The 21722-nt window shown below is 33.6% G+C and overlaps 4 protein-coding genes across 12 annotated transcripts; 2 read left to right on the top strand and 2 right to left on the bottom strand.

The window, feature by feature from the left end:
* Positions 1-169: 169 nt before the first annotated feature.
* On the top strand, positions 170-6409 carry LOC114879235 (6-phosphofructo-2-kinase/fructose-2,6-bisphosphatase 1). 5 transcript variants are annotated; one of them, XM_029193980.2, is made up of 8 exons: positions 170-405; positions 716-994; positions 2581-3008; positions 3084-3455; positions 3543-3644; positions 3806-4040; positions 4450-4577; positions 5437-6409. In XM_029193980.2, exons 2-8 carry the CDS (start codon positions 916-918, stop codon positions 5491-5493), a joined length of 1401 nt encoding a protein of 466 aa, XP_029049813.1. In that variant the 5' UTR covers positions 170-405; positions 716-915; the 3' UTR covers positions 5494-6409. The 5 variants fall into 5 exon arrangements, with proteins under 5 accessions (XP_029049813.1, XP_029049818.1, XP_029049814.1 ...); XM_029193981.2 differs by lacking the exon at positions 170-405 and having other exon boundaries at positions 522-805; positions 872-994; XM_029193985.2 differs by lacking the exon at positions 716-994.
* Positions 6410-7189: 780 nt separating this feature from the next.
* LOC114879182 lies at positions 7190-9051 on the bottom strand. Of its 2 annotated transcripts, XM_029193848.2 has the most exons (3): positions 8734-9050; positions 8478-8648; positions 7190-8390 (listed from the first exon to the last, which is right to left on the bottom strand). In XM_029193848.2, exons 2-3 carry the CDS (start codon positions 8486-8488, stop codon positions 7355-7357), a joined length of 1047 nt encoding a protein of 348 aa, XP_029049681.1. In that variant the 5' UTR covers positions 8489-8648; positions 8734-9050; the 3' UTR covers positions 7190-7354. The 2 variants fall into 2 exon arrangements, with proteins under 2 accessions (XP_029049681.1, XP_029049680.1); XM_029193847.2 differs by having other exon boundaries at positions 8478-9051.
* A 3563-nt stretch (positions 9052-12614) lies between these two features.
* On the top strand, positions 12615-14487 carry LOC114879195 (ubiquitin-conjugating enzyme E2 L3). 2 transcript variants are annotated; one of them, XM_029193883.2, is made up of 4 exons: positions 12615-12924; positions 13227-13322; positions 13552-13738; positions 13807-14487. In XM_029193883.2, the coding sequence occupies exons 1-4, from the start codon at positions 12898-12900 to the stop codon at positions 13974-13976; spliced, it is 480 nt and encodes a 159-aa protein (XP_029049716.1). In that variant the 5' UTR covers positions 12615-12897; the 3' UTR covers positions 13977-14487. The 2 variants fall into 2 exon arrangements, with proteins under 2 accessions (XP_029049716.1, XP_029049718.1); XM_029193885.2 differs by having other exon boundaries at positions 12922-13011.
* Positions 14488-14873: 386 nt separating this feature from the next.
* Positions 14874-21572, bottom strand: LOC114879194 (cullin-3-A). Of its 3 annotated transcripts, none has more exons than XM_029193882.2 (14): positions 20818-21566; positions 19328-19711; positions 19045-19248; positions 18788-18967; positions 18266-18640; positions 17900-18070; positions 17630-17737; positions 17375-17552; positions 17038-17276; positions 16757-16926; positions 16551-16689; positions 16328-16455; positions 16200-16258; positions 14874-15181 (listed from the first exon to the last, which is right to left on the bottom strand). In XM_029193882.2, exons 1-13 carry the CDS (start codon positions 20875-20877, stop codon positions 16234-16236), a joined length of 2361 nt encoding a protein of 786 aa, XP_029049715.1. In that variant the 5' UTR covers positions 20878-21566; the 3' UTR covers positions 14874-15181; positions 16200-16233. The 3 variants fall into 3 exon arrangements, 2 of the variants coding, with proteins under 2 accessions (XP_029049715.1, XP_029049714.1); XM_029193881.2 differs by having other exon boundaries at positions 14874-15167; XR_003789872.2 differs by lacking the exons at positions 14874-15181; positions 16200-16258; positions 16328-16455 and having other exon boundaries at positions 16597-16689; positions 16757-16958; positions 20818-21572.
* Positions 21573-21722: the final 150 nt, after the last annotated feature.

The following is a 21722-nucleotide window of genomic DNA, read 5'->3' as shown; positions in this document are numbered from 1 at the left end:
GGCTTTATCGTGTTTCTAATTTTTACAAAATACATACATTCATACTTATCAAAGTTAACTTGTAAGAAACTTATAAAAGTTGCCTCCCATTTTTTCAACTTAAACCAGAAAGAGTTGGTTAGAAAAGAATAAAGTGACGTCAGGAGAAGTCGCGTGATCATTCTCGGGACTAAGGACTGGTCGGTGGTATTTCATATAAACAGTGGTGTTTGTTAAAAATCTGATTTGAACTGGTAATAAATTTTTGTAGGTAAAAAGGAAGTGTTGTTTTTTGAAAGAATAATTTCTGTCCGAGAAAGACACATTCGATTCTGAAAATGGATGTTGAATATTTTCTACGAAAATTGAAGATCGTTCCAAGTTTCTTTTAGAGAAGAAAACGGAGCCACGCAATGAGAGTTACTGGTAAGAAGATTTCCCCGCTCCACAATCCGTACGCAATAATAATCGTTTTAAGATTCGAGGCCTATACGTAGTGCGGCGCGTACTAAAGTTCGAATTTTTCCGGCGTAGCGGTAGGTGTGCGTTGCCCTTACGTCTCTCTTCCCCTTTCATTCGCTCTCTCACTCTTTCTCTTTCTATCTCTGTGTGTATGTGTATGCTACCTCAGTAGACTTTTGCTGACGACCATTACAATATTTTTCTTGGCTTTCTCGTGGCGGTTCTACGATAATGCCAAATTAACATGATCACGTTTCATAAATATGAATTATAGGATAGACACGCAGTGACAGTGAGGATTACCACGACAAATTTCCATGTGTGCTTAATGAATGACATATACGTGGTGTGTGCGGGACTGTTGGTGAGACTTAAAAATTTGTGTTCTTTTACTTTATAAGGAAACTTTAATGAAATAACTATCGAAAAGATACAGTTATAATCGAGGAAAGAAGATTCACGTAGTGTCGTAGAATGACTGATCCAAAAATCGAAATGCATTATACGCCACCGAGCTCGGACACCATTCAAACAAAACCCTTTCCCATTCGAGGTAAGACATTTATAAATATTTTGTGATTTCCCTGAAATGAATATCTAAAAATTAAGTTGGAATATTCGATTCTGATACTGTTAAATATTCTTTTTTACTTTTTTACACTTTGTCTTCTCACATGGAATAGAATACCTATCAAATTTTCTAACACAATCGAATATAAAATTTCAATTGATCGTATAACATGAATTATTATTTATCGATATGTTTCGATACAAAATCGTTTGAAATTGTTATTTTCATAAAAAAATGTAATTTTTCTTCACGCGCGCTACTCCATCGTGTAATCACTATTCAGAAACATAACCTAGAAAGATGTAACATCTCGGTTCGCGTGTAACCTAAACGACATGATTGGAAATATGTATATACATGTGTTAAAGGATTATATTAAATGACCGATTTTTATAGGAGTACGGAAGCAATCGATATAGGTATTAAATTGTATCTGACACCATAAAAATAATTTTTATTGTTGACCTTGATCATATACGATTAATTTTCAGTATTAATAGTTTGGTTGCATAGAAACATATATCTTTATGTATACATATAATTTTATACGGTTCGTGTGAACGTTTTTACCGTAGCCTGTACCTTGGTCTTTGCTCGATTATTACCACCAGCTAAGCGATAAAATTAATCTTAAACGATTAGACTGCAATTAAAAAACGATTCCATGTATTTAAATGCTTGTTATGTTACATGGTTACTGTACAAATAACAACAGATAATAAAATATTAGCATTAAAAAAAGAAATTCGATTTACACAAGCGTGCTACTACGACTCGTGATATCTTTTATCTGATCGAGATCTGCGCGCGCATTTGATTTACAATTTGAATCGATTCGATTCGATTCGATTCGATTCGATTCGATTCGATTTGATTCGATTCATTTTACCGCAGAATCAAATTCGATTAACCACAAGATTTAAATTAGCGAACATTGTCAAGTATGTATTTATTAATAGTGTCTAGAAGGAATCGCGTAAATTTCTTCGAACAGCTAATTTATTCTGATCGTCTATAAATCTAAGGCACGTTGAGCGGTTGCGTTGCAACACGGACATAAATTTTAATTTAATATATTTGTTCAGTTTTTGCGACATTACATACTACGTTTATATAGAATATCTTAATGAAATTATTTCATGCTAAAAGCAAATATACTCTCGTGGAAGGGGGCTATCAGTATGATAGAAAAAAGCAATAAAGATAAATTGTATAAAAAGATATATCTACATTATGTGTGTGTGTGTGTGTATAAAGTAAAGATAAATAAAAAGCAAGTTATGTTGACGCGATAAACGCGATACGAGGCCCATGTTGGTATGAACCGGTTAACCGTAGCGTTGTGCGGAAATAACAATAACTAGATATCGGTGCATCGTAGCCGGTAACTTCGAAAAGAAATTTTCAAATTAACATGGATCTTACAATTAGATTTCGAAGTGAACATCATATTGTTGGTACTATAATTTTTTTGTAGCTTTTGGACGAGACGCGACTGATACGACTGACACGAACGATCGTGTTTAACAATGAAATAACTTTTATTAATTTTTATTTTTTTTTTTCAGGTGAACGAGCAAACTTCGTAAATAAGCCCCATGTGATCGCGATGGTTGGGTTGCCAGCTCGCGGCAAGACTTACATATCCAAGAAATTGTGCAGATACCTGAATTGGATCGGTATAAATACGAAGGTGTTCAATCTCGGAGAGTACAGGCGGCATGCAACTACCGCGTATCAATGCCATGAGTTTTTCCGTCCTGATAACATAAAAGCGATGGCGATACGTACCCAGTGTGCAATGGATGCTCTTAAGGATGTTTGTCAATGGTTGGAGAACGGGGACGGTGAGGTAGCCGTATTTGACGCGACCAATTCCACCATAGAGAGGCGTCAATTAATCAGGAATATCGTTGTCGAGAAAATGGGTTTCAAGTTGTTCTTCGTCGAGTCCGTCTGCAACGACCCGGAGATCGTTGAACAGAATATCATGGAAGTATGGAACCCTTTACATACCTATACACCCGTTAAGTTTAATAGATGACTAATTTTGACGAATTAATTAATTCAGGTGAAAGTGAGTAGTCCAGATTATGCGAATATGAATAAGGAAGAAGTGTTGGCTGACTTCATGTTAAGAATCGAACACTATCAAGAGAAGTATCAGCCGCTAGACGAGAATCAGGAAAGCGATCTCTCCTTTATGAAGATCTACAACACAGGGGAGAAAGTACTGGTCCACAAACACGAGGGTCACATACAAAGTAGGATAGTTTATTACCTTATGAACATCCACATAGTGCCACGTACGATCTATTTGACTAGGCACGGCGAAAGCGTGATGAACCTCGAAGGTAAGATAGGCGGGGACTCGGAGTTGAGCGAAAGAGGCTGGGAATACGCCAAAGCATTGGCTACTTATATCACTAACCAGGATATACAGGTGAGGAGGAGAGTTACTATACAGGTGAAAGAGAAAAAAAAAACACATTCTCTTGGAAGGAAAAGAATGAAACTGTTCTGTTTACAGGGTTTGAGAGTGTGGACCAGCTGGCTGAAGAGGACCATACAGACGGCGAACGACGTAAACGTACCTCAGGAAAGGTGGAAAGCGCTAAATGAGATCGATGCGGTAATAAAAGACGTAACACAAAACACGTCTGTGAAATGATAGATTAATATAGAAAGAATTAAAAAATTAACAAACAGAGTTTGACGACATAAAGACAGTTAAATGTCGATATCGCGATTATTTTAACCTTATTTCAAAGATTAAAACATTCCGTTCCTTAGGGTATCTGCGAAGAAATGACTTATGAAGAAATCGCGGAGAAGTATCCAACAGACTTTGCTGCTAGAGATCAAAACAAATTCTCGTATCGTTATCCAAGAGGAGAGAGTTACGAAGATTTGGTTGCGCGGTTGGAACCAGTGATCATGGAGTTAGAACGACAGGGTAATGTCTTGGTGGTTACTCATCAAGCGGTTTTGCGATGTCTACTCGCTTACTTTTTAGATAAAAGTGCGGGTAAGTATTCATATTTCACACATCTATTTCTTTGACTTTGTAGTTTTTCTTTTTCTTTTATGTTATTACATAAACATAATGTATGAGAAAAAGAATTATTCCATTTACGTTGAATGAAAAATGCATGTACGTAAATGCGAATCAGGAATATCAAATTGATCAAGTTGCGCAACCTTCGACATTTCGAAATTAAATAGGAAAATAAAGATCAAGATGTGGATGACGTAGCTGTATTATGCGCAATGGAAGTTCAAGATACCCTCGTATTCTTCTTTACATAATTTTATTACCACAAATTACGCGTAGTTTACTTAACTTGATTAGCGTTGATTTTACGCAATCCATTGGAAGTTTTATGAAAGAAGCCTTACTTAAAATTGATGAAAATTACCTTTTTTTTCTGTTATAGATGAATTGCCATATTTACAAGTGCCGTTGCATACTATAATCAAACTAACGCCGGTTGCTTATGGTTGTAAAGTGGAACACATAAGGTTACCTATTGATGCGGTGGACACACATCGACCGAAACCAAAGGTAGCAATGATTCAAATTGTATAAATGTTTTTCTACCCTGTAAATATTATCCTACGCGTATGATAGTTTTGCTGAATAGAAAGAGAGAAAAAAAGATATAATCGAGACAATCCTATCTACTCGCTATTCATTGAATAAAACACCTAAATTCCTTACGCTCTTTTATGTTTTAATGTTCCCAGAGTGCCTGACCATTAGTGGATTAGGACGATTTTCTCGTCCTAACGTATTTAATTTTAATCTAATGTTGTTTAATTTTAATCTAAGTTGTCTGTTCTTTTTCCAATTATCAAGCTTTGTAAATTAAAAGAAAAATTAGCGCCGCATGCATTTCTTTGTTAAATAAGTCCAAGTACACAATCTAAGACGTCGTACCACGCACGCATGTATTTATCCGTATTTATCCGTATAAAGTAGTGATCGTTTTGTATAAATAAATGTTAGTAGCTTGTTGAGTAGCAAGTTACGGGAATACGTAAAAAGAAACACACAAGCAAGAATTGTAAATAGAATTATTTACAATTAATTTTTGTTGTTAAATAAATCATACCCTGAATGGTAAATATTTACCTGTTTGTATAAATTGTTTGTAAATTGTTGGTAGTAAATAAGTGTTGTAAAACGTAGAGCAAAAAACAAAGTCGTGTATTGTATTCGTGTTCTTATGTGTGTTTTTCAACGGTACGACGTGGCCATAAGATTTATCGTTAAGAAAAATCTGCTTGATAAATTGCACTGGCAAATTACTGTTTTTTATTCTTTCTCTGTAGATGTATGTAGTAATTTAGAAGCTGCCGCTTAATCTAGCTGGACCATTATGGAGACAATTGTAACGGCCCTTTTATCAAACTCTTTTCAGATTCCAGGATATCTAGAGGAACGATTCAAAAGGAGAGGAAAATTTCTTCGCACGTGATAACAACGACGTTTATAGCACGGCAGAGCTAATTGTTACGATTGTTACGATTGTTACGAGGTGCTGAAGACGCATTCTTTTGGCAGCTGGCTGCCTTTGCGCATCCATTTACTTCCTATTTTAAACAATTTAGACAAAATATACCTAACAGCATCTAAAGCTGTACCTTGTACAAGTTACGTGATCGAAAGATTTTTTTCTGTTTTTAAAAAATTACACATTCAACAAATGTTAAAACGCTTTATTCTGACTCTTACATCATCGAGTTCACCTTTGGAGGAACCCAAGGATATTGTATGCGATTTCATTTTCAGGAAAGTATCCGGTGGATAATCTAGACTGCGTGTAACCACTTGCGTACATACATACATACATACATACATACATATATGTATACATTAGTGTCGAATCTATCTTGATGATCGTATTCGAATTAGCGAAAAGAAAAAAATAAAACGAATGCTGTTGCTTCAAAGTTTACATTCGACTGGTAAATTTGTAAAATATTTTACACTGTTCAAATCGTGATCAATCGCCGCAGATACCTCTTAAGAGCATAGTGGTTATATAATAACGTTTTAACTTGTAAAACAGACATGCTTTATTCGTACTATATGTTTTGGCAATTGTCAACTTACCGAGCTGTGTACATTGATCAGGAAATAATTAAGAACCGTTAATACATTATATAGGGCTAGCGTCCTAAACAAGAATCATATTTAAAAGAAGGTTTATTGCCTTATACAATAATCTAGTTGCCTGTTTGAGGAAATAGGTTCCAGAATATTTTTGTCAAAGTGATTACACAGTGCAAATCATCGACAACTTTTTAAAGCATAATTTATTTCAAGAGAAGTGTACATATTTTTCTAATGTCTTTCACGACAGAAAAAATAAATCTACTTGATAAACAATACTTTCTCATATCTTAATTTTAATATTTTTCCTGCATAAGAATTGTAATTGTAATTGTAATTGTAACTGTAATTGTAAAATTCAGTGAATAATAAATAGTACGAAACTTTTTCGTATTAAACGCGCGTTTTGAATAAAACAGATGCGTTATAGCAAATAATACTGGATAATACTACATCCTCGTATAAAAATGTGAAACACTTTGTACTGTAACAGTCTATCGTAGGTTGGCGGTAAGAGCAGATTGTTTTGATATATCACTGTTCTCAGATGAAGGCTTCATTATGAAGCCCTTGCTGGCTTCTCGCGTTGATTATAATTTAATTGCAAAATTAAATTTCCCGCCAAAGGAAGACTGTAGCGCCATCTATCAAAAAGTCGGGGAAACTACTCGACGAGTAGTTTCCACGCCACCCTCATAGATGGCGCTAGTGTCGCCTGCGTTATGGAGGAAAATATTGTTATAGTAGAGGATACGTCTGTCAGTTTGAATTCCTTTATGAGGAATGAATAGTTATAAAAGTTATTCGAATTTGTTTTTAAAATAATAAATGAACAATAAACGGGACAGTAAAAGGTAGCGATGAGAATTCGACAATAGTTGCATTCTTCCTTATCGACAACGGCCGCCACAGCGTTCCCGAAACATGGTCGGTAAGTTGTTGAGTAGTTTCAGCCGTTTCTGTATAGATGGCGCAACAATCGAATTTTAAAAACATTTAGGGCTGCATTTTATAAAATACAACTTTATTACAGTTTATTATTAAAATACCAGTATCGCTACATGTATACATGTGTGTATTTATTCTAATGCTTGTTAATTAAAGATTACATTATAATTATGAACGTTCATATATCTATATCAAATCAGAAGTATAGAATACTTTTAATACACATAATTTTAAAAATACTTATGTACAACATGTTTTGTAAGCTTAAGAGCCAATTAAGATCTTAATCCGGGTATCCTGTATAAAAATTCTCCATCATCATCGTAATAACAATCCTTTATCCTATATGTCATACCTTCCTTAAATGCGTTTTTAGGAATTTTTATACGTTTTGCATAATCAAAGTTTGTATCCATAAATGAAATTCTTTCTTTAACGTACGTGTCTAAACCTTTATGTTCAACATAGGTTTCTGCTGTTACTTGGTATTGAGTTTCATTTTTAACTACTAAGGTATTTTCATTCGACGTATTTCTCGTAACGCTATTTCTCTTTTCATGTTTTGTAACATGTTTCGTGACATTGTCCAACATGTTAGAATTTATATCTTCTGAACTTGTGGATTCTATGTGTTTCCTATAAGTACTTAATAGCACTTCCTTTTCTTCTCGAGATGTCCCATCCAGATCATTCAACTTCTTTTTCATAAATTCAGTAAAAATTAATTTCCCTTCCTTTGTATCCTCGCATCTTCTTGTTTTAAGATCCATTTCATCAACCTTGTTACCTTCTTCCACGTGTACCTCTACAACTTTCTTTCTATCTGTGATAAGTTTTCTTTCAATCTTTTGTGGAGTATTATCAACACTTTTTTTTACAATAGATGAAAAATAATTAGTTTTTGGTTTTGGAAGTACTATAGGGCAAGGTACAAATCTTTCGAGTGCTTTTCTATCAAGTAAGCTGATCTTTCTATTTCTGAATTTCATCAGATGTTCTCTCAAAGCAGGATTCACAGTTAACTTGCCAGTTTTAAAATTCTTCCAATTTTCAATTACTGCATTATCATAATTTATTATTCTTTCTACTGATTTTGGTACCCAATTTGATGTTAAAACCTTTTTTATAGTTCCAGGTAAAGCTGGAAAACTCTCACTTAACTTTTCTGGTGTCCACTCAGTTGGATCACTCTGATGTAGCATCTTTATTTGATCTCTTTCACTGTATGTAAGAAACTTTGACTCTACTTCTTTAAAATATTTACTTTTAACAATATGATATGGCAGTAATTCCTTATTTCTCTCTGCTTTCCTAAAATATTCGAACATATGAATTGATACCTTTAAATATATGCAATATACGAACGCTACATTGTATTTTAATACTTCCTATATGTACCTTTCCCGCATTGCATCCAATTCAGCTACCTCTTCAAACTCAGACTCATATATTTCAGGGTCATTTTCACCAAAATCTTCAAGATTGATTCTAGAATGTCTTTCTTCTTTTATTAATTCTACCTTCTTTCGGATGCCAGCAGATTCGAATGTAGATTTAGTACCATATGTTCTTAATAATTTAAGCGTTATTGTTATAACACCATTCATTTTGGAGTTTATATTTTTTACTGTAATGTTATCCTAAAATTACTTACATATAAATTTGAAAACAACAAGTTATAACAGTGACTACAACAGATACAAAAGACTTGACATATCTTTGTTTTCGAGGGATTAATATTCATAGGATTCCAGACACCCCAAGATGAGGACAGGCAGTGACTACAGATCCAACAAGACTAGAAATGCCGTTGTTTTCGAAGGCTAATTTTATTCCTCTTTGATGAGCTTGTTAATAAGCAGAAAAAATTAATCCGGAAGAAATTAGAGGACGATTATTATACTGGTTGTGCCCTCTTAATACGACCTGATTTTATCAAGGGGTGTCAGGGACCCAGAAGCAGTTATAGATCAGTGCTTGCGCTCTATAGTAGATATGTAAGATAAGATAACTGAAAGATAGCTGATTAGCTAGGAAAGAAATTACGAGCATTAAATAAATAACCCAGAAATGAAATTGTATGAATTAAATAATAACTGAGTTGCTTTTTTCAAATGATTTATTTACCAAAGTGCATAAAGTGATACAAGTTTGTCAAACAATCCTTCCTTTCAATAACGCGGAAACACGTCTGTGAGTAACGCTGAGACGTTGTACGCATGCTTGAAAACAAGGCAGAGAAATGTTATATGTGTAAGTACTCTTACAATGATAGTACCACAGTATCGATCGAGCATCAAATTTTTGTTACAAATTCAAAGTAAAGATTATTTGCATTAACTTTAAAACGTTCGTTGAATGATAACCATTCGATTAGCGCCAGTGTTGGTCGCCGTGGGGTTTTAGTCAGTAGGAATCTGACACTCCCCCGCCGCCTTCACTGAGGGTCGGCGGGGGGTCTTATGCAAGATTTCCCCACGTTAAAAAAAAAAAAAAAAAATCTTTATATCTCTGCATTCCTTACATCCCTGCATCCCTTACATCCCTTACATCCCTTACATCCCTTGCGTACCTGCATCCCTTACATCCCTTCCATACCTTACATCCCTTACATCACCTACATCCCTTACATCCCTGTATCCTTTACATCCCTTACATCACCTACATCCCTTACATCTCTGTATCCTTTACATCCCTGCATCCTTATATCCCTTACATCCCTTCCATCCCTGCATCTCTTTTGTAAACATACCATTATAGCGCCTCCTGACGGTAAAAAAAGGAACTAAAGCTTGCCGAAATTTTGGCCCTCTGGCGGCAAAAATGTGAACTAAAATCTCAACCTCGAATCAGCGCCATCTGGTTTTTAAAAAAAGAACTAAATCAAGTAAAGATTTTGGCCCTCTAGCGGCAAAAATGTCAACTAAAATCTCGGCCTCGAGTCAGCGCCATCTGGTTTTCGAAAAAGGAACTAAATCACGCAGAGATTTTGGCCCTCTAGCGGCAAAAATGTCAACTAAAATCTCGGCCTCGAGTCAGCGCCATCTGGTTTTCGAAAAAGGAACTAAATCACGCAGAGATTTTGGCCCTCTAGCGGCAAAAATGTCAACTAAAATCTCGGCCTCGAATCAGCGCCATCTGGTTTTCGAAAAAGGAACTAAATCACGCAGAGATTTTGGCCCTCTAGCGGCAAAAATGTGAACTAAAATCTCGGCCTCGAATCAGCGCTCTCTGGGGGCAAAAAAAGGAATTAAATTTTGCAGAAATTTAATTATTTTTCACGTGACTTCACTTACCTTTACTTACCTTTACTTCGCTTTACTTACCTTTACTCGAACTAGTGGCCATAAGTATTTTATTTATAATATATTTATTATAAGGGTTGAAAGGATACAAGAGCTACAGGGAGAATTAAGGAGTGTAAGGGATACAGAGATGTAAGGGATACAAAGATATAAAGGGCACATAGTGGAAAGGATGCAAAAATGTAAGGGATACAGAGATATAAAGGGTACAGAGATGTAAGGGATGCAAAAATGTAAGGGATACAAAGATATAAAGGGCACAGAGATGGAAAGGATGCAAAAATGTAAGGGATATAGAGATATAAAGGGTACAGAGATGCAAGGGATGCAAAAATGTAAGGGATACAAAGATATAAAGGGTACAGAGATGTAAGGGATGCAAAAATGTAAGGGATACAATTATGGTGTTCGGGACCCCGTTACGCTGTTAACGCTCTCTACATACCGGCCTGATAGCATCCTGGGGTGCTGAGGACCCCGTAGTGCACCTGACGGACTCTGCATACCGACGTAATCTTATCTTGGGGTGTTGAGGACCCTTTTGCGCATTCTATGTACCGACTTAATATCATCTGGGGCGTTGAGGACCCCGCTGAGCAGTTGGGGCACTCTACATACCGACCTATTATCATTCTGGGGTAGTAAGGACCCCTTGGCGCACTCTGCATACCGACCTAATGTCATCTGGGGCGTTGAGGAACCCCTGGTGTATTCCGCATACCGACCTTATATCATCTGGGGTGTCTAGGACCCCGTAAACGAGTAAGGCGAAAATGACCCCATACCATTAAAGATGACGCTAGTAGTGTTATTTGCGAAACGTGCATTTACATAAATGTGTGGAATATATGATGATTTTTATAATTAATTACATTAATTAATTCATGATATTGTTATGTTCCTTCTTGTCACTGTACACATTGAATAGGTGCAGCATTTTAATTGGGAATATGAAGAAATGAATAACTATATATACATGGACAGAAGTTTCTGTTGAAGTTTGCAATGATGTAAGGAGTGCAGGCGTGCAAAGAATGCAGGGATGTAAGGAGTGCAGGCATGTAAGGGATGCAGGGATGCAAGGAATGCAGTGATGTAAGGAATGCAGGGATGTAAGGAAAGCAGCGATAAAGGGTTGGGCCTTGTGACACAAAAGAATAATAAATAACTGGGAATAAATATTGTCTATGAAATTATTGTACAATATAGATGCATGTTTGTAATAAATTATTATTAAATTTTGTTAATTTATATAATCATGACTGTATGTTTTTGATCAATACATGACAGAACAAATTTACACTCTTAATAAAGAAAATATTCATTCATACATGTATATGTGTAGTACAGATATCTTACTATCAAACGGAAAATAATTAATTTTTTTTGGTAAATATGAATAAATATGAAATATTTACTTGTTACAATAATAATTGTTCACTTTTGTGCTGCTTTTGACTGAGGCATGTCCAGACTTTTACATCTGTTGTCGCTGCTGCATCCCTTACATCCAAGCATCCCTTGCATTCCTGCTTTCTGTATATCTCTATATTCCTTGGCTTCATTATGAAACCCTTGCTGGCGTTGATTATTAATTCAATTGTAAAATTAAATTTCCCGCCAAAGGATAGGGAGTATACGGTTCGATGGTCGCGCCATCTGTCGGGATGTTGCAGAAACTACTCGTCGAACAGTTTCCACGACTTTTTGATAGATGGCGCTAGCGTCGCCGGCGTTCCCGAAACCTGGTCGGTATGTTGTTGAGTAGTTTCAGCCGTTTCCGTATAGATGGCGCTACAGTCGAATCGTAGGCTCCCTATGCTTTGGCGGGAAATTTAATTTTGAAATTGAATTATAATCAACGCAGGATGCCAGCAAGGGCTTCATAATGCAGCCTTCATCTGAGAACGATGATATATCAAAGTAATCCGTTCTTATTGTCAATCTACGACAGACTGTTGCGGTGCGAAGTATTTCGCATTTTTATACTGGTATAGAGCAGATGAGATTCGTTGTCAGGGCACAAATTCCAAACTCCTTGAAAATAAAGGCATGTCTATTCTTAGATCTGTAGTCACTGTTATAACTTACATACATATATACGTAATTTGCAAATTAAATCAATTCCAGCTGTAAAGATTGCTGAGAACAGCTTTTGGACTCAAAAAACAACGTTGACTGCAACTCTAACGAAGCAATTGCTTTTAGTAAGTGTGCCTGCACACATGACATATGCATACAATATGCTGCGCTCACGCATGCATACACGCAAGCGTACAACCAAACGAATGGATGGTTTGCAATTCACATTCGTGACCAATAATAAATATCTATATTTGTATTAATGAGGTAGCCGTGTTGTAAAACAGGATACACAATAAATAGAAATTTGTAGAACTTTGTTTTCTAAAGATTTCTACCAAAAATACTAGGGTATTTTCAAAGGCGAAATAGCTGCGAAGCCATCAAGAAGTTGACAAGTTTTGCTACTTTTAGTGAAATTTATTTTCAAAATGGCAGCTACGAGAAGATTGCAAAAGGTAAATCAAAGATTTTGACAGTCGAAAAGTCTATCTAATCAAATCAATACGTGTTAAACATTGTGAAATATGATATATAATTGCTAGGTGATTAACAGGAATAGGTTTCACGGTATCCTTTTTCACGATACCGAACTTTTTCAGGAAGATACAGGACGTTAACATTTTTATTGTTATTAATATAAATGCTTTATAATTCTTTCGAAATCATCGTTAAATATTTTGTATCTATTTTGAGGAATGTTCATTCAATAATTAGATTTGCACTGACTGTTCCAATAATGATCATTTTCTTCTTTTAGGAACTTGGTGATTTAAGAGCTTCAGCAATGAAAAATTTTACAAATATTCAAGTAGATGAGTCAAATATTCTTACTTGGCAAGGCCTTATACTGCCGGTATGTTCTAGTGTATCATTCAGTTTTACTGATATAATTTAATCCAACCTAACCTAATCTTATTTTTAAAGATATATATATATATATATACAGTTAGTTGTATACAGTAGTGCACATTTCGTTTCTGTAAATATTATGTATCTTATGTTTAAAATTGATATGGTAGCATAATGGTATTAATATTAATTACAATTAGGAAATTTGTATCATATATGTTAACGTGCTTTAGGATAATCCACCATATAATAAGGGAGCATTTAGAATTGAGATAAACTTTCCTGCAGAATATCCTTTTAAACCTCCAAAGATAAACTTTAAAACTAAAATATATCATCCGAATGTTGATGAAAAGGGACAAGTATGCTTACCAATTATCAGCGCTGAAAATTGGAAACCAGCTACGAAAACAGATCAAGGTAAATTATATTTAAATTTGCTGTTATTAAAATCAAAGAATAAACAACAAATATGGACTTGTTTTCAGTTGTACAAGCATTGATAGCATTAGTAAATGATCCAGAGCCTGAACATCCGTTGAGAGCAGACCTTGCCGAAGAGTTTCTAAAGGATAGAAAAAAATTTTTAAAAAACGCTGAAGAGTTTACGAAAAAACACGCAGAAAAAAGGCGGGAGTCATCATCATCTAACGAATAACCACGGGTGACCGATTTTATTCACCAAGATGCCTGCCACCTGTCAGATAATTTAATTGAAACCAGCATAGACTTAACTGTTACATGAAAACAAGTTGAGATACATGTGTACAGTATTGGTTAACTACCGACAATGATATAAATATGTGCAAATTGTAATGTTTATAAAAGTGGATTAACAAATTTTTCAGAACAAAGTAAAATATAATAAACTAACTGTATGATATTGTATACGATTTGTATTTAAAGTCGTTGCGCGGTTATAATCCATACAATTCAAAGGAAAGAAAAGGGGGAAAAAAAAATGTCATTTATTCTTTTTGTGTTGGAGTAAAAAGAGTAAGTTTCTACAGTAATGAATTTTTCTTCCAATGCTATGGGTGCATTATCATGATGTTAATTCCTCAAAAGTTGTAGAAGAATTTTTATGCGTATCACTTAAGCTCGTAAACAAATGTGAATGTAAATAAGTTTATGTAATTATTAAAACAATAGCAACACTTTTTTCTTAGCGCCGTTTTGAAAATTGAATTCAATTTTTATGTGTGAACGATTCATATTGAAAATTACGTTATAATACATAGCGGATGTATTTGTTTTTTTTTTCAAATGTAATATTGAAGCATTTAATAGACTTTAAATTTAGAAGAAATTAAGTTTATATCTTTATTGATTTGTTATTTCATACAATATATGTAATATTGTGTAGGAAAAATAATATGAAAATTCTGAAATATTCCGAAATGTTCAACTCGAAACTTATCTTTCCACGCTATTACATATGTACAAGTGGGTACTTGAATACGAAAAACTCGGTTGTATTGAATACTAGTAAATGGAATATAAAGGATAGGATCAATATGATGCTTTGCATTTAAAACGTATTGAAACAAAGGACTACTTTTGCAGGGTTTTATTTTTATTCAGTTTGCGTAAGAAAGGGTAAAACCGTTTGTTTAAATATTAAATCTCTATATTAATAAATAAAGATATAAATGAAAATAAAAATATGATGCATTTCACATTTTTTTTCCATCTTTCAACACACGAGCCCATAATAATAGTTTATAATCATAACTTTCATTCTTTTTATTACGTTCTTCATCTTTCTATAAGCTCATCCGCGCACTTTTTTAATTTCATCAATAAATTCCGCATCTGTTATAGACTCGTAGGTTCCACTTTTGGCATACTACAATAAATATTCTGCGATTTAACGAAGAATTTGATTAATCTGTATGTAAGAAAATAATTGATAAGCTAGGTGGAAGAGGTGAAACTTGGTAAACAATGTACTAAACTTTTTCTTTAATTTTATTTTATTTCTGAATAAGGAATATGATCAATTTTGAACAAGGACGTGGAATATATTTCAAATAAAATAATCGAATATTGAAAATGGGGCAAATATATTCTTAGATAATACACTCACATTACTTATGTACACATATAATAGATAACCACGAGTATAAATAAAATCGCTGTATAACATCAATACTTTTATGAAATTTACGGTGTATTCGTCTAAATTGTATATGATTGTAGTTAATCGCAGTTTTACAAGTGTAAAAAAAATTTCTTAATTGTAATACGCTCAATGAGTGAATCAATTTTAGCGATTTGGTATTACTTACTTTCCAATTTATCATTAAACAAAAGTCTATCTTTAATTAAACGATAACTAAATTTCAATTATGTAAACGGAGCAAAGAAAATGTGAACTATATTATGGAACATATTTATAAATTTTCACTTTACACTTGAAAGTATAAATATTACCTTTACATTAACCTTTTCCACCAAACTATTCAATTATGAAACGTATCTAGGTATTCTTTCTGAACAGTGAGGCAATCGACATCAATCGACTTCAACTTGACCTTATTAACCTTTTTTCTTGTAAAGCTTCTTCACTTTTAAATTTCGTTTATAGCTAAGTAGAAAATTATTCGACTCTAACTCATTTCAAATAGGACGATGTAAATAAAAAATAAAATGAAAAAAAAAGAAAAAAGAAGAAAGATCATCAAGGATGGAATGTAAAATCAGCAATTTGTTAACATGGTCGATGCAGACTGCCTCATATACGATAACTTTAATCATGATTATATAAGAGTAACAATCCTTACTCAATGAAAACTCATGATACAACATACAAGTCAGCAAAATATAATGAAACATTGAAATACAATTAACGAAATACGCATTATTACAAATTACTTACATGTTTGTACAGATCCAATATTTGAATTCGAACATTAAGCAACATACGTGTACACCTTTCTGTAATCGAACGAATCTAATAAATATTAACTTATAATTGTAATAATACCATAAATAAATAACACGTACCTATCTTCTGGCGTGCGCGCCAAATACTCTCGTTCAATTAATCCTTCGATACGTTTTTTAATTATTACGGGCGAAGGTAAAAATCGGCCTTTCAACTGTTCTGTTACTTCTGTCACAAGTATATTATGCTATAAGAAAAAAAAAAAAAAGAGGGGAGAGAGACAAGTAGGGTAAGATTAAACATTCCAGCAGTTATGAATAAAGAGATATTAATGTTACATACAGGCATGCGCTTCCTATCTTTCATAATACGAACAATAGCTGCTTCTATCTCGTGTTTTCTGTCTTCATCGACTTTATTACGCGTTTCTCTCCTTTCCGGTTCTGATTCACCTTTTGCTGCCACCGTTTGAATCTTTACTCTTTAAAAAATTATACAGAATTTTATAAGAAATAATATTAAAATCGAGAAAACAATGAGAACAGTACCTGTGTAATTTACTGGTAAAGCTGTCGTTGACACAAAAACAGTGCGAAGGTTCTATTTCCTTTGTACGGGGATGTTTCAACAATACTCTTTGCGTAGCTTTGCCCATTGCGAGAGATTGCAATGCTCTAACCAAGTCTCTCTCTGGAATATCGGTTTCACCTTGAATTTCCTACGCAACGTTTCACACATTGTACAGATAATCTTGAAACATTGAAATTTCAATATAAAAAAAAAAAAAAAAAGCAAAAAACGATACGATGAATTTCTTATTCGAACTGACCTCATACGTTAATTTGTCTCTTTTGTTGAACAGCATCAAAACACACATTTGGTAAGTTGATACTTGTATTATATGTTTCCTTGTGTTTCCACAACTGCTGCTACGTTGACTTAAAATACTACCGTTAGTGCTTCCACTTCCGTTACCAATGGAACTTGAAGACGATGGTGTATCTAGACCGCCGCAACTGTTTTCTTCTCTTCGTGGTCCATGAAATACAGCATTTAAATCCGCGGAACCTAAAATATTTGCACCACCATATATGTACATATGATAACTATAAAAAAATGAAGAACACAAGGAATCAATTTATTATTGAAAATAATTCATCGCCAACCTAATTGCGGTTGTAACGTTAGTTGTCGGCCACTGTGTTTAGCAAGATAAAAACGTCGGAAGGCATCGAAAGCATCTCGCGGAGCTACTGGCATACTACACTTTGGAGTTGCAGACTGTGTTGGCCAAAAGCCAGTTGTTAAAACCCTTACACTTATATCCACACCGTGCAGATTTGTCTGTAATAATGAGATAAGAATTTTAAAAAAATCTAAAACTGTTTAAAATTACCTACATGTACCAACTATTAACATACATTAGATGTAAGGACATGATCCTTAAATTCATCCATGATGGTATTACTGACTGTTATATCTTTAAACATCCCTTCTAATTTTGACGTGAATTGACATCCACATTCAGTCTGAAATAATGTAATTACCGAACAATCCACACTCATATTAAACACAAATAATAATAATAATAATAATAATAATAATAATAATAATAATAATAATAATAATAATAATAATAATAATGAATCATGTTAAAGTAATAAAACAGGTAATAACAGAGAAAATTTTACCTTAAGTTTGGATATCATGTTTTTCTCACTATCGTCGGACACTGATTTATTCAAGAGAAGACGTTTCGCTAAATGTTGTTTATAATATCGTTCAAATACGTCTTTTTCTTGGAGAAATCGAAACAAAACCATGGTTTTGTCTAAAATACCTTCAATTTCTTGCTCTGTCATCTGTAACGAATAAAGAAATATCAATGTTACTCAAGTTAAATAATTATTAACTACAAACTGGCAGCTAAAATGTAAGAAAAAATGATTGTTTGGCATTAATCCTTTTTGGAATACAATAGATTTAGTAAAATTTCACGGTATTACCTACCATAATAAGTACTTATCTATAGGAATACAACAGTTAACAGAACTAACCCCTTTAACACCTTTTTTCAGCTTGTCATCAATGAAGAGGGACAGGTATTCTGGACTCTTGGTGTTTAAATTTAAAAAGTATTCAAAGTCCGACGCAATCATTTGCTTGTAATTTTTATCGTTGTTGAACGAACAATGAAGAAAATGATCAAAACGATCTTTTAAATCCAATAAATTCTGAATAAAAAGAACGGCATTTGTTGTTGATTCGTGTTCCTCTTGAACCATGGCACGTCCTTGTTCCTTGAGAAACTGAGAAACGCAATCGCATACTGTACGTAGTCCGTCCGAAACTCTTGAAAATAATTTATACATGCAACCGAGATCTTCAGTTTTCTGGTTTTTGAGCATATGTACTACACCACTGTTTTCCATCTGTAATTAAAAAAGCAATAGCAATAGCATGTATAATAATAAGATAGAGACTTTCGGAGGCAACAAGAGAAATCGTGAAAATTAGAAATTACACGAACTATCTTAAAACTACAACTGAACGTTAAAGAAGAATTAATAATTATTTACCTCAACGATAGTTCTCATATGAATTTTAATTAGTTCTTCTTCTACAACTTCTACTATTCGTGGTTCGGTGGATTCGTCTAAATAATGTTTTGCTCTTTCAGATTCTTCGCAAATTCTAGCTTCAACTTTTTTTATATATACCGATGCACTATTTTCTGCCAAAAATTTTTGAGACTCCATCTAAACGCGCAGAAAACAAAATGAATCATTTTTCAGAGATTTTTCATAAGATACACGTATACAACAAGGTTTCTTACTCTATAAAATTCAGCGCTCTGTTGTAAAAAAGGCCTTTCAAAATCCTCTTCGTACACTTGACGACTGTTGATGCCAAGTAACATTAACATTTGACAAGCATTCTTTATGGCAATGCGATCTACTACTTCTCCTCTTCTTTCTCTTGCTACCATACCTAATAATGTTTCTCGTAAATGGTCTCTAACACATCCGTATCTGACCACCTGAAAGTAAACGATTTACTGTATTTTCACTCGTAACTACCCTAAAATCTATGACTCTGATTCATTTACAAATACTTACTTGATCTCTAAATATGATAAGTCCCAAATTATAAACATTGTCTACATCATTCTGTTGAACATACACTCTATCCATGTACATCAAAATATCTCTGATCATTACCATCGATGTCTGATGATCGTTCCAAGCTTGATTTAATGTTTGAAGAAAATTATTGTGGAGAGATCTCAATACATCTTCTCGTACTTTATTTTCCAAATGATGCGTTACTACTTCCTTTAAACCTGTATATAAACGTTCTCCATACTTATGGAGAACCATAGTATAAGCATTCCGATAAAGTTCTTCAAAGCTAAGACCAGAATTATTTTTCTTCTGAATTTCCTGAATTGCATTTTTTAGTAGTGCCCAAATACTTTCTACATACTTTTCATCCATAGTAGTCTAAAAAAGTGAAAAAATGTAATCTTAATTATTATTGTCGCGTCGTGTCGTGTCGTGTCGTATATTATTATTGGAAGAGAGCAAAATTAAAAGTCAAATAAGAAATATCTAACGACCAGATATCTAACTTAAAAACTAGATAAATATCAGAAACTTTTAAAAAATTAACTTTATTACAAAACAAATTGCACAACTATAGATGCGAAGGAATACATTATATAAACATATGCTTTTAATATTACGAATTTTCAAGGTATTTATGTTATCGCATACTCTTCATCGATATCGTAACATTGTTAACGTTAATTATCCTACTATTTTCATAAAACAAGACTAAAAAAAATATTGATAACAAATGGTAATTACACGTCGTATTCATTTCATTGATTAAATTAACCAAACAAAATTTGAATACATTTTAACAAATTACATACAGAATAAAACATGATCACAAAGAGATACACAGATATCTTATATAGTAACTTAAGTATTAAAAATGTTTATCACATTTTTAATATCATCTTATTTAACACAAAATTTTCAATATAAGTATTATACAATTGCAAATTTTGTACAAGAAAATCACAAATTCCAAACTTTATTGGTAAAACTGATCAAAAGTCATGAATAAATGTAGTAACATTACAATATTTATATATCATTGCTTGTCTTTTATGCCTCTATAGCAACTATATCAATCAAATACCTGCTGACACATTCATCGTTATCAGAGTACATAGAATACAATTGCATATAATTATTGAAAATATTAAAACCAAACGGATTTTGATCGTTAATATGAAATTAATGGTATTGCTACATATTAACATGTACAGAAACATAAAATTCAGATTAATGATAAAGAATCAAATAACAAAAGCAAATTTGCTTCTATATCTGATTGGCATTTTTTATAACTTGACATATAATTTATAAAAACAGGTTATCAAAGTATACGAGTGTATTATATAGAAATTCAGATAGATATAATATTAACAAGTATATGAGTGAAATAAAGGGTTATGCAAAAAAGAGTAAGAAATATATGGATTTTAATGAATAAAACGAACGAAATTTAAATGAAAAGTAAAAGAAGCTGTACTCACCGGAAAAGCACGTATGCGCATTTTGCTTTCTTTCTTAAGCATAGCACTGCTCTTCATCATGTCGAATTCTAGTTAGACGAAGATTCTTTTAGAAATGCTTTCTGGCTAATGCTACAATAACGTTACACTGTGTGTACATTGACACCAGTTAAACGTAGGGAGCATTCACTCGCGTAAAGGAAGGAATCGGCCGATAATCGGCTGCCGCTCAAATATACAATCACTCATCCACGTTTCTAACGTGCAAGAATACCGAAAATTCTGTTGTTATCGTGTACATTTAATAAAAAGAAAGAAAAATACGCGATATATTGAAAGAGGGGGGAAAAATGAGAGACTTGGTGAGAGACAGAGAGACAGAGAGAAAGAGAAGGGGTGGAGGGGGAGGAAGGGTGAAGAGTGCTCTCCTTTTTTTTCGGGGGATAATGTGCTTAAGGGTTGAAAAGTAAAGGGGAGGTGAATGCGAGAGAAAAACAAGAAAAGAAATTGAACAGAGACGAAACGAAACAAAACTTAAGATATCACGCTTCTGTCACGAAGCAACAAATCTGCCAGATTTTAGGGATACACCTTCGAATCGTTAGTTTTTCAATAGGTCAACGTGATTGTTGATACGTTTTTAGCGTTTTTCGAGGCATAGTGAATTTAGATTTTGATAACTCGAGTTTCCATCCTCTGGTTCGATGTTGGATACACAATATATCACTCAAAACGATACGCTGTATGAACATGAATCATGAATAGCGTTAAGAGTGTAGACTTGCATCTTCGAGCTCCATCATTCCACGTTGTCGTGGAGAAACTATTTTTTTTTTTTTTTTTTCATTTTTATATCACAAGTTCTCCTGTGTCTTTAATTTCAGATTTACTGCCACCAATTGAAAAATCGCGATTGGACATGTAAT

Source organism: Osmia bicornis, chromosome 11 (genome assembly GCF_907164935.1).
Source record: "Osmia bicornis bicornis chromosome 11, iOsmBic2.1, whole genome shotgun sequence".
In the NCBI taxonomy this organism is placed as follows: Eukaryota; Metazoa; Arthropoda; class Insecta; order Hymenoptera; family Megachilidae; genus Osmia; species Osmia bicornis.
Note: the sequence above shows the minus strand (reverse complement) of the source record. Positions and strands in the feature narration are given on the sequence as shown.